Genomic DNA, 14,442 nt, shown 5'->3' with positions numbered 1-14,442 from the left:
ATGTAACGCAGGGCATGGGCGTGCTTTATGTAGGGTGGCAGGATGAGCAGTAAAATGTCCTAGTTGTATTGGGGATCTACCTAGCTGATAGTGTTCAAAGGCATTCTGGAACATCCGAGAAACTTGGCATGGAACTCGGTTGTTTAATGGAAGCATATGCACGGGAGTTTGTGCAGAAAACTTAATAGAGCTGACAACCGTGCCATCGAGGCTTCGGGAACGGGCAACTGTTCGGAAGTTAACTTATGTCGACCTGAGATAACGCCTGGATTGCTTTCCAGTATATTTCTTTACGGTGTTTCCTCATAGCTGCTCGTATTTTTACAGATCCTGACCCTAAATTTGAGGCACACTTAGGCGCCCCAAGATTGACTGAGACAATATACACCCAACATCTTGCAGAGTTGTAGCCAAACGAGTTGGAAGCTCACAGAACGACGTCTGAATCTTGACTTGGTCCCGCCCTTGCGTCGCACAAACAAGTTTAATGTGGTACAAGCATGTGGGTGGATGAGAGAAGCAGGAAGAAGTGGGTCACTTCAATCTTTTCTTTCCAGAGAAAAAAAGTATTCACACCTGCTAAGCACCCATATTCATACCATGTCCCCACACTAGCTCAAGATTCACACCGACTCTGACTAGCCCCTCCAAGTAGTCCCTCGGCCGCAAGCTTCTAAATTTCTCGTCTTTGGCGCTGACGACACTGTTCCGGTTTTCATTGACACAAGGCTTCTCGTCTTATTGGCTTTTACGTTGTCTCAGGTGTTGATTTTATTTTGTCCTCTTGTTGCTTATTGCTCTTGTCTCTTGTCTATTGCACACAGCCGGCCACAATGAAGCAGCGGTTCTCCTCGTTAGACGTCAAGGCAAGCCACATCTACAGCTTCTAGTCACATAGCCATCATGCCGTTCTAACCCTAGCCACAGGTTATTGCTCACGAGCTCAACCAGGTGCTCCCGTCGCTGCGAGTCTCCAACATCTACGACCTCTCCTCCAAGATCTTTCTCATCAAACTCTCCAAGCCCGACCACAAGAAACAGCTCGTCATTGAAACAGGCTTCCGATGCCATGTGACCGAGTTCGCGCGCACAACAGCCCAGGAGCCGTCGGCATTTGTAGCGCGCCTGCGCAAGTTCCTCAAGACGCGGCGAGTCACGTCAGTAGCGCAGATTGGCACCGACCGTGTGCTAGAGTTCCAGTTTAGCGATGGCCAATACCGAATGTACCTGGAGTTCTTTGCTGTGAGTTTGGTTCCAAAGGCTTTGTAAAATAAAAGGTTGGCTTGACTAACATGTACGCCTTGTGTCTAGAGTGGAAACATTATCCTCACCGACGCCGATCTCAAGATTCTAGCTCTGCAGCGCAATGTGCCCGAAGGCGAAGGCCAGGAGCCTCAAAGCGTTGGCTTGAACTACCGTCTCGACAACCGCCAGAATTTTGCTGGTATTCCCGAGCTCACAACAGACCGAGTCCGGTCTGCGCTAGAAGCAGTCATCGCCAAGTCCGCAGCCGCTAGAACCAAGGTACCAGCAACAAAGAAGAAATCTAAGCCGGGCGATGACCTGCGCAAGGGCATTGCCGTTTCCCTGTCTGAGCTCCCGCCTATGCTAGTTGAGCACGCCCTTGCCCAGGCTCAATTTGATGTATCCATTCCACTGGCCGACATTCTGTCTCGCGACGAAACTCTAGAAGCCCTCCATTCCGCTCTGACCTCTGCACTAGAATTATCCGACAATATCATCCAGTCAAAGACATCAAATGGTTACATTATTGCCCGCAAACAGACACGCGCCATTCAGCCTCTGGACGATAGTGCAGCAGTGCAAGAGCCTGTAACACAAGAAGTCCTTCTATACGATGATTTTCATCCATTCTTACCGCACAAGTTCAACAACAACCAGGACGTCAGTATCATCACCATTGATGGCTTCAACAAAACAGTGGACACCTTCTTCTCCTCCATTGAAGGCCAAAAACTTGAGTCAAGGTTGAATGAACGGGAAGTCATAGCAAAGAAAAAGCTGGATGCGGCACGGAACGACCAGGCCAAGCGCCTTGAGGGCTTAGAGAGCGTGGCTGTACTCAATCTGCAAAAGGCTGCCGCCATTGAGGCCAATCTTGAACGTGTCCAGGAGGCTATCGATGCTGTCAATGGCCTCCTGGATGAAGGCATGGACTGGGTTGATGCGGGCAAGCTGATTGAGCGTGAGCAAAAGCGCAAGAATCCCGTGGCTGAGATTATTAAACTGCCCTTAAAGCTAGCTGAGAGCACTATTACATTGCTGTTGAACGAGGCTAACGAAGACGATGACAACGAGGATGACGGTTACGAAACTGCGTCTTCAGTGGACGAAAGCTCTGAAGATGAGAGTGAGAGTGATGAAGATGACGCCACGGCCAATAAAAAGACGAAATTCCGTAATCAACCCAAAGCTCTCGACAAGCGCCTACAGGTGGACGTCAACCTGAAACTCAGTCCATGGAGTAACGCCCGCGAATACTATGACCAGAAACGCACCGCCGCAGAAAAGAAACATAAGACGGCCGAGCAGTCTGTGATCGCGTTGAAGAACGCCGAGCAAAAGATCAAGGCTGACCTCAAGCATGGCCTGCGCCAGGAGAAGCCCGTCCTGCATCAGATCCGTGTGCCTTTTTGGTTTGAAAAGTTTCTTTGGTTCGTCTCTTCTGATGGATATCTTGTGCTTGCGAGTAAAGATCCCACACAGGCCGACATGCTTTACCAGCGCCATCTCAAAAGAGGCGACGTCTGGGCTTCAGCTGATATCGCGGGAGCCTGCTCTGTCGTCATCAAGAACGACGCTGCAGCTGCCCCCGATGCTCCGATCCCACCCTCGACGCTGGGCCAGGCTGGAACCTTGGCTGTAGCTTCATCCGAGGCCTGGGATAGCAAGGCTGGCCTGGGTGCTTGGTGGGTTCGCGCCGACCAATTGACCAAAAAGTCCGCTGCTGGCGATTTCTTGCCTCCGGGGCAGTTCATTGTGCAAGGGGCGAAGAACTTCCTGCCTCCTCCCCAGCTGTTGATTGGCTTCGGAGTCATGTTCAGAGTGAGCGAGACGAGCGCTCAGGCAAACCACTCCAAGCATCGCGTGTACACACGTGTAGTCAAGAAGAAGGTTTTAGATAAAGGGGTGAAAGATGATGAAAATGCTGATGATAACAACAGCAACAGCGATAATGACGACGAGGGCTTGGCTAATAAAAAGGCCAACCCGTTATCTTCTAGCTCCCTTCCAGAACAAGACGCAGATAACATTGATGGCGAAGCAGCTGATAGCCTCGCTAAACAAGTGGAAAAAACCAACATTTCTGCTTCTTCGCCCTCCCAGGAACTACAAGAGGACGAGTCTCCTGTCACCAACACCCGTCAGGAGTCGAGTGATGATACCCTTTCTACCCACATTAATACTCAAGATCCGGACCAGGAAGCTTCGCCATCTACGCCATCATCTGTGGCCCCCTCCGTCGCCGGAGGTGACAAGAAGGCGCCACTCAAACGCGGCCAGAAGGCCAAGCTCAAGAAAATCGCCTCCAAGTACAAGCACCAAGACGACGAAGACCGCGCTGCTGCTGAGCTTCTCCTCGGCGCAACCGCCGGCCGCCAGAAAGCCGAAGCCGAAGCCAAGGCGAAAGCCCAGCGTGAATCTGAAGCTGAAGCAGCCAAAGCCCGCCGCCGCGCCCAGCACGAGAAGCATCAGCGCGACGCAGCGGCCCACGAAGCCCGCCGCCGCAAGCAGATCGAGGCAGCGGGCGCAGCGCAGGACGACGACGACGACGACGAGGACCCCGACTTTGTCTCGGCGCTCGAATGCCTTGTCGCCACGCCAGCGCCCGGCGACGACATTCTCGACGTCATACCCGTTTCGGGCCCGTGGACTGCCATGGCCCGCATCAAGTACAAGGTCAAGCTGCAGCCGGGCGCGTTGAAGAAGGGCAAGGCGGTTCGCGAGATTCTGGAGCGATGGAAGGTTGCTGCTGCGTCCAAGGGCGCCATCGACGACAAGGCCCAGGACACGGAGCGCATGTGGCCGCGCGAGACGGAGCTGCTGCGCGGGCTGAAGCCTGAGGAGGTGGTCAATGTCGTGCCGGTAAGCAAGGTGCGCGTTATGATTGCCGGCGGCTCGGTTGGCGGTGGCAGTAGTGGTGCAGGTGGAAAAAAAGACCAGGGCAAGGGCGGCAAGGGGGGTAAGAATGGCGGAGGCCAAGGCAAGCGCAAGTAGAGCTGGGTCTGTACGAGATGGGATATAGTTATTGTGTTAACTAATTACACTAAGCCAGTCGTCTATCTAGGCATTTGAGATGTAGTTACACAATCACGCCCTTTCGAATAAATGACAATCACTAAACAAGCACAAAGCAAATATATATTGAACATTGTCCCGGGCTAGCATCCATTTGCTAGTCTTCCATTCGCATCAGCTACTCCGCGCTTTGCCTCTCTGCGCTCCCGCAGCTGATTTGCCATTGACATGCTCGCCTGTCTCGCGCGGCGGTACCGCTCAAACTCGCCCTGGCCCGGAATAGGGCTGGTGAAGCTATCCAGCGCGTCGTAGACGTGGGCAAAGACCTGCTGGTCGACATCGGCGGCCCAGAGGAAATCAAGGTGCTCGTAGTGCGGTACCTCGGTGGCCACGGTGCGGTCGGGCAGCTCGCGCAGCATCACGCGAATGTCGACGAGCGAGTCGCTGCCGCCGTAGACGAGGGCAATGGGCGTCTTGATGTTGCGTGTGGGATAGCGGGCGACGCGCGTGTACTTGGAAGCGGAGCCCTGCAGGCCGACCAGCGGCATGGGCATGGCGGCCACGTCGTCGTCGTACATCTGGAAGGTCTTGTTACGGATGATCTGGAACCAGTGCACGACGCTCTTGGTGCTGGTGTACGAGTAGAGGTGCGGGTAGGCGGCGAGTTTCTGCGTCTCGGTGATGTTGCGCGTCTGCCAGTTGAACAGGAAGCGCATGCCGCGGTCAACCATGCGCACAAAGATGGGCGGATACAAGATGGACTGCCACAGCGTGGCAGAGCCGAGGATTGAGCCACGGCCAAACAGCAGGAACAGCACCTGCGGCGACGCCTTGACGAGCGCGTCGACAATGCCGTTCGACAGACCGGCCGGAGACATGGCGGGCGCCAGGGCAATGAAGACGTTGATCTGGTTATTGAGCTGCGGGTGGATGGACAGCGCGGCAAAAGCCTGGGCCGTGCCCTGCGAGAAGCCAATGTACGACAGACTGGGCTGGTCCGTGGTGGTCAGCACATATTCAATGCTGTCGGGGATGTCATGAAAGGCAAACTCGTCGATGCTGAAGTTCCAAAAGGCAGGGTCGGTCGGCGAGCGGTTGACGGATTTCTTCGAGTACTTGTTGCCGCGGTTGTTTCCCAACCACACGTCAAAGCCGCGCTCCACAAGCTGGAACGGCAGCGAGCGGCGTGCCTCGGTCTGACACACCCACACCTCGCTGTTCATTAGGAGGCCGTGGTGCAAGTAGACTACGCGCTTATGGATGCTCTCAGGGCCGTCGTTAACCCGTTGACCTTCCTCGCCCTTTTTCCATGCTAGCCGGTGCAGGCCTAATAGATATCCGTCTTTGGTCTGCACTACATGCTCTTCGGCCTCGTAACCATGCAAGCGGCACAGATCGACGAAATCAGAGGCATCGCGCAAGGCCGACGGCGCAAGTGAGCACGAGCCGTCGTCGGATGAGACGTAGCTTGGGAAGTCTGAGATTTCATCTGGATCCTCGACAACAGAGAGGCTGGCCAACTCAGTGGCTGTCGGCCTTGAAGCATAGCAAAGGAAGAGCCGCCGCGATGCGCCATAAAAGAAGGACAGAAGCGAGGTTGCTGCGCATGGAAGAGTTAGATTGGTTTGATTAGATGCAAAACAAGCAGGGGGTCCTGACTCTCTGGCGAGGATCCAGAATGAAGGGCAAGAACTTACGCAAGGCAAGTGTCATGACACGAATTAACGCTTCAAAGCCGACAAGCGCAAATGAGACCACCAACGCCAGGTACTCGGCCCTGCAGACGCCGTGTTAGTAGGAAGCCGGCCGGCGGTGTTTCGGCATAAGGGTTACGGGACAACTCACGGGTTAAGCCGACCCACGAATGGCATTGGCATTTTTGATGGTTCTGAATGAGAAAAGAAGAAAGTGAACGGACGACAGAGACGCAGGAAAAAAAGGGGGGATAAATTAAAACAAATTTAACAAATAAATATTAAGAAGTGAATGAGAAGAAAGAAGAAAAAAAGAAGGACTCGAGACAGTCTCGAGAGTCAAAAGGTGAAGAGAAAGAAGGCAGGAAAGAAAACAATGGAACAAAAAGAAGGAAACAAGAAGAAGAGAGACGGGTAGGTGCCTATCCAAACAAGAAGGCGTGAACAATGCAGTTGCCAAATATTTCTCCAGGAATCAGACGCCACGCTGAAAATAAACAATTGTCCGGGGTTTGAATTGCCAAAGTGGAAGGAGCTGCCGCTTTTTCTGTCTATTACAAGCCCTAACCCGAGGACTAGAGAAAATAAGCATGACGTCAGCAGGCGGCGCCCAACTAGGATATATATGGCATATAGTGACATGGAGTTGGCCTGATAAGATATGTAAATAAACCCGTGTTTAGCCGGATATTACCCGCTCGTCGAACCATGTTGAGCTGCCTTTTATCAACGACATGGTTGAGGAGCAAAGCTCACTGCGTCTAAAGAGCGATACAAAGTCGCAGCGTCTTCTTGCACACTATCCACAATGCCAAACTCATGTAGAGAGCTTCGTATGTGAACCCTAAATCCAGAGCCAACCCCCGCTCCCGGGCTCTTGCTGCCGATCGCCCGACTAACCCTTCCCCGAAAGGCGACGCCCTGGCCCAGTGCCTTCAGCAATCCGACTGCGTCATGGTGCAGCGCAACTCCGCAGCCGACTGCCTGCGCAAGCCGCACGTCGACTCGCTGCCGCCGGCATGCCTGCAGCTCAAGCGCGGCTTTGGCGAGTGCCGGCGCGGGCTGGTCGACATGCGCAAGCGCTTCCGCGGCAACATGCCCGTCAGCTACAAGCACATGCAGGAAGCCGACCAGGGCGTCAACTACCAGCTGTATGCGGGCGCACCGGCTTTTGCGACGGGCGCGCGCGTCACCGACGGCAATGAGCCCGAGGAAAAGGACTGGCGCGATGTCGAGACTGAGCGCTACATGAAGGAGATGGAGGCCATGAGAGCTAAAAAGGAGGAGGAGCAGCGGCGGCTGGCGAAGAAGTAAAGCGGTAGGATTGAATGAGCTTGGGGGGTGGGAGTCTAGAAGAATGAGCTTTACCCGAACGGCCTGTCCGTCTTGGCTGTATCGGCTACACAGGGCCACGGCCGATACCCATGTACCAATACCAAATAGTTCACGCATGTTGCACTTTCTAAAACACTGTTGTTTTGCTCACCAGCAAACCAAAGCTTCACAGCGACCTCATGTTCACACAAAGTTTCTATCAATGTCTATCAACGGTAAAAAATAGAAGAAAAAAAAGGAAATATGCCATGAATCCAGCCCTCCTCGCGGCTGGACAAACACCTACTTTCTTATCCGTTGTCCACACCACTATTTACGTTCCTTTGCCGTCTCATGCTTATTTGCCCGAATCCTCCTTGAGCGAGACAATCTGATTCAGCACGAGCTTTTCCTCGGTAGAGTCAGGGTCCATTGCAAAGTACGCCACGCGCATGCCCTGGAACCGCACTGTCTCGGCAGCCGGCTCAGTGCTCTCGCCAGTCTTTTGCTCGCCCTCGGTAGCGGGCCACGGCGCGCGGGCTTTGACGTCAGCAATGCCCGACTCGATTAGGGCAGAGGGCCAGACCGTCTCGCTGTCGGGGTTGATGTCGCTGAGGTAACCCTCCTTGAGGGTCATGGGGTCGTCGCTCTTGAAGAGCTGCTTGTAGATGCGCACCTCTGTAGGGAGGGCATCAGCGCCAACCCACTGGATGTATGTCTTGGGCTTCTTGCCCTCACGGTCAAACACGGCGCGAATCTCGGTGACCTTTCCGGTAGTCTCGTCTTTGGTGTAAGATACTGCCTTGACGGGGAACGGCAGCTGAAGCAGGCCAACGCTCTTGTTGGGAGCCAGGCGGAAGTATCCCTTGCTGTCCTCTTCGCGGAAGTCGCTGCGGTCAATGTACAACGTCTTACTGAGCTTGACCTTGTGCGAGCCCATCTTAGGGTCCTTAGGCGAGAACGGTAGATCTAGCTCTGTGTTCTCCAGGTCACCAATATCTTCAATGATAAGGGGTACAGGGTCTAAAACAAGCATCAGACGGGGAACTGTAGTCTCAAGATACTTGCGGACGGCTTGCTCAAAGCGGGCAATCTGGATGACACTCTTGGCCGTAGTGACACCAAGCTCGTTGATGAAAGACAGAATTGCGCCAGGAGGCACACCACGGCGGCGAATAGCAATCAGGGTGTATAGGCGAGGATCATCCCAGCCCCGGACGTAGCCCTGTTCGACCAAGGTACGCAGAGCACGCTTGCTCATGACAGTACCGGCAACATTGAGACGGCCATACTCGCGCTGCATGGGCTCGTAGACACCGAGGCTGGTGTTGAGCCACTCGTAACTCTCACGAGACAGCACAAACTCGGTGGTGCACAGCGAGTGGGTGACGTTTTCAAAACTGTCACACAGGCCGTGGGTGAAGTCGTAGGTGGGGTAGATTTTCCACTTGTCGCCGGTGCGAACGTGGTGTGTCTGGTTCTTGGGAATGCGGTAGGCAGCTAGATCCCACATCTGAGGGTTGTTGTTGACAATGTCCTGCTTCATGCGCAGAACAGCGGTTTGAGGTGCGTACTTGCCATCGCGCATATCACGGAACTTGGCAAGATTAGTGGCTTTGTCGGTCTCGGCATGCTCGCAGCGAGTGCGGGGAATGGAGCCGTTTTCACCGCCACGCTGGATCTTGATGGCAGCAGCGTCGCAGTGGCAGACGTAGGCCTTGCCAAGGTCAATTAGCTTCTCGGCCAGATCGTACAGCTTTTGGAAGTTATCACTGGAGTGGGTGACAGTAGCGGGCTTAAATCCTGAAGGACATGGACGTTAGTTGAAAGCAAAAGCAGATAGCAAAGGCCTAAAGCGGTGGCTTACCAAGCCAGGCAATCATCTCCTTGATAGCAGTGAAGTACTTTTCTTCCTCGGCGTCAGGGTTGGTATCGTCGAAGCTGTGTGTGTCAGTATTGGAGATTTGTTGAATTGTACAAAGATCACCACAGACAACCATGTAGCCCATGAACATACCGAAGAATCTGAATCTCTGAGTTAGTAACAGTTTGAATTGGAATACCTTTTCTTTTTTGTTTCAGTTGTAGAAAGACTCACAGTCTTGCCGCCATGGAAGCGAGCGAAGCCAAAGTTGATGGCAATAGCCTTGGCATGACCCAAATGAAGATAGCCATTGGGCTCCGGGGGGAAACGTGTGATAACGGGCTTCATGGGGCGGATGTTGAAAACGTCAGCGAGGAAGCCCTGCTTGAACATGGCGTCAGGGTCCAGCGGGGACTCGGCCTCGGCCTCCTTCTTGGCCGGCTTGGGCTTGTCTGCGTCAGGCTTCTTCTCAGCAGCAGCCTTGGCCTTGTGCTGAGCAGCGGCAGCCTTCTTGGCACGCTTCTGCATACGCTTCTTCAGTTCGTTCTTGGACACCATTTCTCCCGTCTCCTCGTCCAGCACGAGCTTGGCCACGGCGGCCGTGATCTCGGCAGTGGCATTGGAGGGCGAGGCAGCAGCTGCGGCCGGGGGAGGCGCAGAAGACTCAGACATGGCTTATGTTTGGGAGTGAGGGTACGTCTGGGCTCTCTGAATAAGACGTATATGTGAAGATGGCGAAGAGTCTATGTTGTACAGGATAAACAAGTGCTCCGACTCGGCAGAAGTTTAGATGAGGCTTGTGTCAAGCTGTTTATCGTTAGAGTCTAGGTAGAGAAGTGGGCCACACAAAGCGAAGATACCTCAAGAGACGTGAGCGCTAAGAAAATCAACGATGCGATAAGCCTTGACAATGAAGCACGCCACAACAAAGGAGAGTCGTTGATATAGCGGGGTGAGTCACTTGTATGATAAGCGATAAGACGGAGCGGAGGATAAGTAACCCTAGAGACTCCGGGGTCTGGCACCTGCCACATGGGGCGAGACAGCTGAAGGAGCCGCCAGACAAGGGGGGCTTACCGACCGAGTGCGTGGTAGCCCAAAAGGACAATAAGCTGACAGCAGCACAAGTACAAGTACAAATGTACAAATAGCTGCCATGCTTGCACATGGAAAACTGTATGCGCCTTATCGGGAACAACGGAGATATGGCAGCAGGGAGGTGGAGGGTTCTAGAGGCGAGGAACAGGAGGGATGAGATGAGCCAAGAGAGTGAATTCATGAATTCGCAGGCTTTCTGTCCCTGGAAATGTATGCAAGTCTTGGATGTATGTACATTTGCGCCTGCACTTTTCATTTTCCCCACGACCGCAAGTCCGCCGTATCAGTCCAAGCTCCTCGCTCACATAGAGCAAGAGCGCCTCCTTCAATGGGAAGCAGCCGCGGGCTGAATGTGCAGCTGCCAGCCTGCACCTAGCTGTTTGTTTGTCGACCGACTTGTGCAGTTACCTGTTGAAAAGCGTAAGCCATTTCTTGGCGCTTGTGGTACGAGGCTGTTTCTCCAGGGAGGACCTGTCCGCGCTCTTTAATTCATCGAGTTTACCGACCTTGTCTAGTTGGGTTATTTGTTTTTCTTCCTCCCCCTCCTCCTTTGTTAGCTCCTTGCTGTCATACATAACTACATCGATAATCTTTTTTTCTTCTTCCTTTGCATCGGCTCATTGGCACTGCCTGCGGTCCTCGTTCTTGCAAGCGTCTGCTGATGTCTCCTTTCTCTTCCTCGTTCATTTATTTCCGCCATTAGCTTCTCGGCCGTGCCCTTGACCTCGATCCCGACCTCAGCCTTAACCTCAACCGCCCGTATGCCTCTCGGCCCCCAAACATCGATAACATATCCTCGGGCTGTTTGATTATTCCTTGTCTCTATATATCGTGTACTCTCCGCTATGCTGCCCCTAAAATGTTTTCCTACCGTCAACCGCAAGTTCCAGCGGTCCCTCACGATCCTCATGCTGTTTACGCTTTCAACTATGCTATACACAACCAGGCATCTATTTGATGGCCCAGTTACCTCTGATATATTCTTCCCCGAAGACATCAATCTAAGTGGGATCACAGTAGCCCCCGATGAAGATGTCTGGGTCTCCCACCCTGAATGGGATCCAAACGAAGGCAAGCATAAAGCAGACAACGATCCTTCGGTGAACAACGGCGCTATTACAACCGGAAGCACTCCCATGCTGTTCAATACTGCCGCCCATCCGCCGCTCTTTGGCGCTGGAAGTCCGACGCTGTTGCGGGAGATCGACCATGGCTTGATTCCCACTCTCGACAACAAGCGCCGCCTGCTGATTATTGGCGATGTGCACGGCATGAAGAAACCCCTCCACCAGCTTCTAGCCAAGGCAAACTACCAGCCGGCCACCGATCATTTGGTTTTCCTCGGAAACGTCATCGGCCGGGGGTCTGTTAGCAGCGATGTGCTCGATTTCGTCATGGCGCAAAAGGCCAGCATTCTCCGTGCCGATGTCGAAGACCGCGTCATCCTGTCCAGCGCCTCATACTACGACGCCGTCGCCAATGAGCACGGCTATGCTATTTCCAACACCACCAAGCCCTTTGCCCCCGGCAGCAAAGTCGGCCCCGACCCCACCGGCGACCGCAACATTCACAAGCAGGACCATTTCCTCCACGGCGACCACGCCCACCGCGCCCTGGCTGCATCGCTCTCGGTCGAGCAGCTGGCCTACCTGTCCGCCGCGCCCGCCATCCTCCGCGTTCCTATGCCTGGTGTGGTGACGCCGCTAGCCATTGTGCACGGAGGCCTAGTCCCCGGCATCCCGCTCTCGGCCCAAAACGCCAATATCGTCATGACGATGCGCGGCATCCAATACCCGCGCGAAATCGCCCGCCAGGAAGACGCCGTGCGCATGGTCAACAAGCACATTGCCGATCTGGCCGCGCAGGATCTGCCGCATGTCTTTGGCCGCCGCACGTTTGAAAAAATGGTGCGCGCGCAGTTTGCCAACATCTCGCGGCCCACTGACCGCGACATGGTCGTGCCCACCGACTTTGATGACCACCCTGCGTCGGACAGCACGTTCCCGTGGGCCGAGGTCTGGAACGACCGTGCCGACAAAGCGGCCGCTGCAGCTGCCGCTGGCGCAGACGTCGGCGAGCGCTACATGGTCGTCTACGGCCACGGCACCGGCAATGGGCTCGAGGACGGCCGATGGACAGTCAGTTTGGACATGGGCTGCATCGACGGCGGTCGTCTGGCGCTGATGGCCGTGTCTATTACCGAGCATGGCATGAAGCGCGAGATGAAAACGGTGAGCTGCGGGTGGTGGTAAAAGAGACATGTGGTCAGCTGAGTACAAATGTGCTTTTGTGACTGGTACTGTCATTCTGCATGCATCAAGGTTCTTTTTTTTTTTTCGTTCTCCAGCAACTTTCCATTTTTTGCTTCTTTTTCTTGCTATCTCTTCTTCCATTCCCCCCTCCCTTACATTCTTACCCTGCGTCCCTCTTGTACATAAATTCGAATACTTCTTAGACTTGCTGGTATGTAATCATTAAAAATTGTATATTTTTATGGCATGGCTCGTAACCTACAAAACTAAGAACGTATCCCCACTGAAGAAACAATAAATCAACGAGCTAAAACGGCCGGCGACAGCATCGGAAGCATGGCCGCTTAAGCAGACAGCTTGGCCTTGATCAGACCCTTGAGAACAATGCCATCAGCAGCGAACTTGCTGATGCCCTCACGCAGCTTCTCAACGGCCATCTGCTCCTCGTTGAAGTCGAAGCGGAAAGTAGCCTCGTTGCTAATGTAAGACTTCTTCTCAATGTTGAGAGAGGCGGCAGACGCAGCGTTGAGCTTCTGGGGAACCGCGGCAGTGGAGTTGAGCAGTTCCTCCAGCAGACCAGGGGAGATGGTCAGGTAGTCGCAGCCAGCCAGCTCGGTAATCTCGCCGGTGTTGCGGAACGAGGCACCCATGACAATGGTCTTGTAGCCGAACTTCTTGTAGTAGTCAAAAATGGACTTGACCGAGGCGACACCGGGGTCCTCCTCCTTGGAGTAGTCCTTCTTGGTGGCAGCCTTGTACCAGTCAAGGATGCGGCCGACAAAGGGCGAGATCAGGAAAGCACCGGCCTCAGCAGCGCCAATAGCCTGAACCAGCGAGAACATCAGGGTCAGGTTGCAGTTGATGCCATGGTCGCGCTGCAGAATCTCAGCGGCCTTGATACCCTCCCAGGTGGAGGCCAGCTTGATGAGGATGCGGTCCTTGGAGATACCGCGCTTCTCGTACAGCTGCGAGGGGGGCAAGCGAACGGTGTTAGCAAAAGCAGTCACTATGACCTAGCATATTAGGGCTTAGACTCACAACAATGATGGCCAGGGCCTTGTCAACCGAAGCCTTGACGTCGAAGGACAGGCGAGCGTCAACCTCGGTGGAAACCTTGCCAGGGATGATCTCCAGAATCTTGGAGCCAAACTCGACCAGGATGTTGTCCATGGCGGCCTCGATCTGGGTCTCCTCGTCACCACCAGCAGCCTTGGCAGCAGCGACAGCGGCGTCAATGAGAGCAGCGTACTCGGGCTTCTTGGAAGCGGCGAGAATCAGAGAGGGGTTGGTGGTAGCATCCTGAGGCTTGTACTTGCCAATGGCTGAGAACGGCAAAGAGCGGATTGTTAGTATTGGGGGCCGTCCGGGGTGGTGGTATTGGTTGTAGCGGTGTTAAAACTCACAGGCAAAGTCACCTAGACAGCGGAGAATGATTAGCCATAGTTCAAACAATTGGCGGGAAGAGTCAGAGCTTACCAGAGTCGCAGACAACAACCTACAAAAAAGACAGAGAAGAACGGTGTTAGCAGATGTCTCTTTTACCCGCACTTGTTCCAAGCCTGGGGAAAGAGCTACAAGACTGAAGCTTCCTCCTTCCCCATTGACAACAGCCCCACGGCAGTCTTGACGTGGATCACCAGGTCTCAGCCTTGGTAGCTCGATAGGATTTTGGCCCCAGATGCGGCTTCAAATTTTGTTGGGAAAAGGCGGATGTGGGTGAGAGCGGGCAGCGCAATTGGAGCCGCGGGGCTTTCATTGAGGGGCGGCGGGGTCTCTTGGCCAGAAAACCAGCAAACCAGCCCTACTAGAAGCGCTGCCGGGCCGCAGCAGAAAGCCACAACAGCCACCGCCGCCCCAATGACAGAACGTGGCAGGAAAGGGGCAGGAGAAGGGAAGAACTTACAGTGCCAGAGGCCTTGAGCTGATCAAGAGAAGAAGACATGGTGGAAGATTGAAGAAG

General features: G+C 54.1%; 6 protein-coding genes across 6 annotated transcripts; 3 read left to right on the top strand and 3 right to left on the bottom strand.

The window, feature by feature from the left end:
- Positions 1 to 833: 833 nt before the first annotated feature.
- Positions 834 to 4,239, top strand: BROUX77_005053 (uncharacterized protein; the record flags this gene model as incomplete). The annotated part of the gene is made up of 3 exons (XM_073749884.1): positions 834 to 860; positions 928 to 1,242; positions 1,312 to 4,239. The coding sequence occupies 3 exons, from the start codon at positions 834 to 836 to the stop codon at positions 4,237 to 4,239; spliced, it is 3,270 nt and encodes a 1,089-aa protein (XP_073605510.1).
- A 164-nt stretch (positions 4,240 to 4,403) lies between these two features.
- Positions 4,404 to 6,137, bottom strand: BROUX77_005052 (uncharacterized protein; the record flags this gene model as incomplete). The annotated part of the gene is made up of 3 exons (XM_073749883.1): positions 4,404 to 5,860; positions 5,958 to 6,037; positions 6,106 to 6,137. The coding sequence occupies 3 exons, from the start codon at positions 6,135 to 6,137 to the stop codon at positions 4,404 to 4,406; spliced, it is 1,569 nt and encodes a 522-aa protein (XP_073605509.1).
- Positions 6,138 to 6,762: 625 nt separating this feature from the next.
- Positions 6,763 to 7,268, top strand: BROUX77_005051 (uncharacterized protein; the record flags this gene model as incomplete). Its single annotated transcript, XM_073749882.1, has 2 exons — positions 6,763 to 6,787; positions 6,868 to 7,268. 2 exons carry the CDS (start codon positions 6,763 to 6,765, stop codon positions 7,266 to 7,268), a joined length of 426 nt encoding a protein of 141 aa, XP_073605508.1.
- Positions 7,269 to 7,626: 358 nt separating this feature from the next.
- Positions 7,627 to 9,804, bottom strand: BROUX77_005050 (uncharacterized protein; the record flags this gene model as incomplete). The annotated part of the gene is made up of 4 exons (XM_073749881.1): positions 7,627 to 9,071; positions 9,136 to 9,209; positions 9,286 to 9,293; positions 9,367 to 9,804. The coding sequence occupies 4 exons, from the start codon at positions 9,802 to 9,804 to the stop codon at positions 7,627 to 7,629; spliced, it is 1,965 nt and encodes a 654-aa protein (XP_073605507.1).
- A 1,271-nt stretch (positions 9,805 to 11,075) lies between these two features.
- On the top strand, positions 11,076 to 12,482 carry BROUX77_005049 (uncharacterized protein; the record flags this gene model as incomplete). Its single annotated transcript, XM_073749880.1, has 1 exon — positions 11,076 to 12,482. The coding sequence occupies one exon, from the start codon at positions 11,076 to 11,078 to the stop codon at positions 12,480 to 12,482; it is 1,407 nt and encodes a 468-aa protein (XP_073605506.1).
- A 344-nt stretch (positions 12,483 to 12,826) lies between these two features.
- On the bottom strand, positions 12,827 to 14,424 carry BROUX77_005048 (uncharacterized protein; the record flags this gene model as incomplete). The annotated part of the gene is made up of 5 exons (XM_073749879.1): positions 12,827 to 13,447; positions 13,521 to 13,804; positions 13,886 to 13,897; positions 13,959 to 13,977; positions 14,386 to 14,424. The coding sequence occupies 5 exons, from the start codon at positions 14,422 to 14,424 to the stop codon at positions 12,827 to 12,829; spliced, it is 975 nt and encodes a 324-aa protein (XP_073605505.1).
- Positions 14,425 to 14,442: the final 18 nt, after the last annotated feature.

This window comes from Berkeleyomyces rouxiae, assembly GCF_048999995.1.
Source record: "Berkeleyomyces rouxiae strain 22BRR77 chromosome Unknown BrBRR77_ptg000004l, whole genome shotgun sequence".
In the NCBI taxonomy this organism is placed as follows: Eukaryota; Fungi; Ascomycota; class Sordariomycetes; order Microascales; family Ceratocystidaceae; genus Berkeleyomyces; species Berkeleyomyces rouxiae.
Note: the sequence above shows the minus strand (reverse complement) of the source record. Positions and strands in the feature narration are given on the sequence as shown.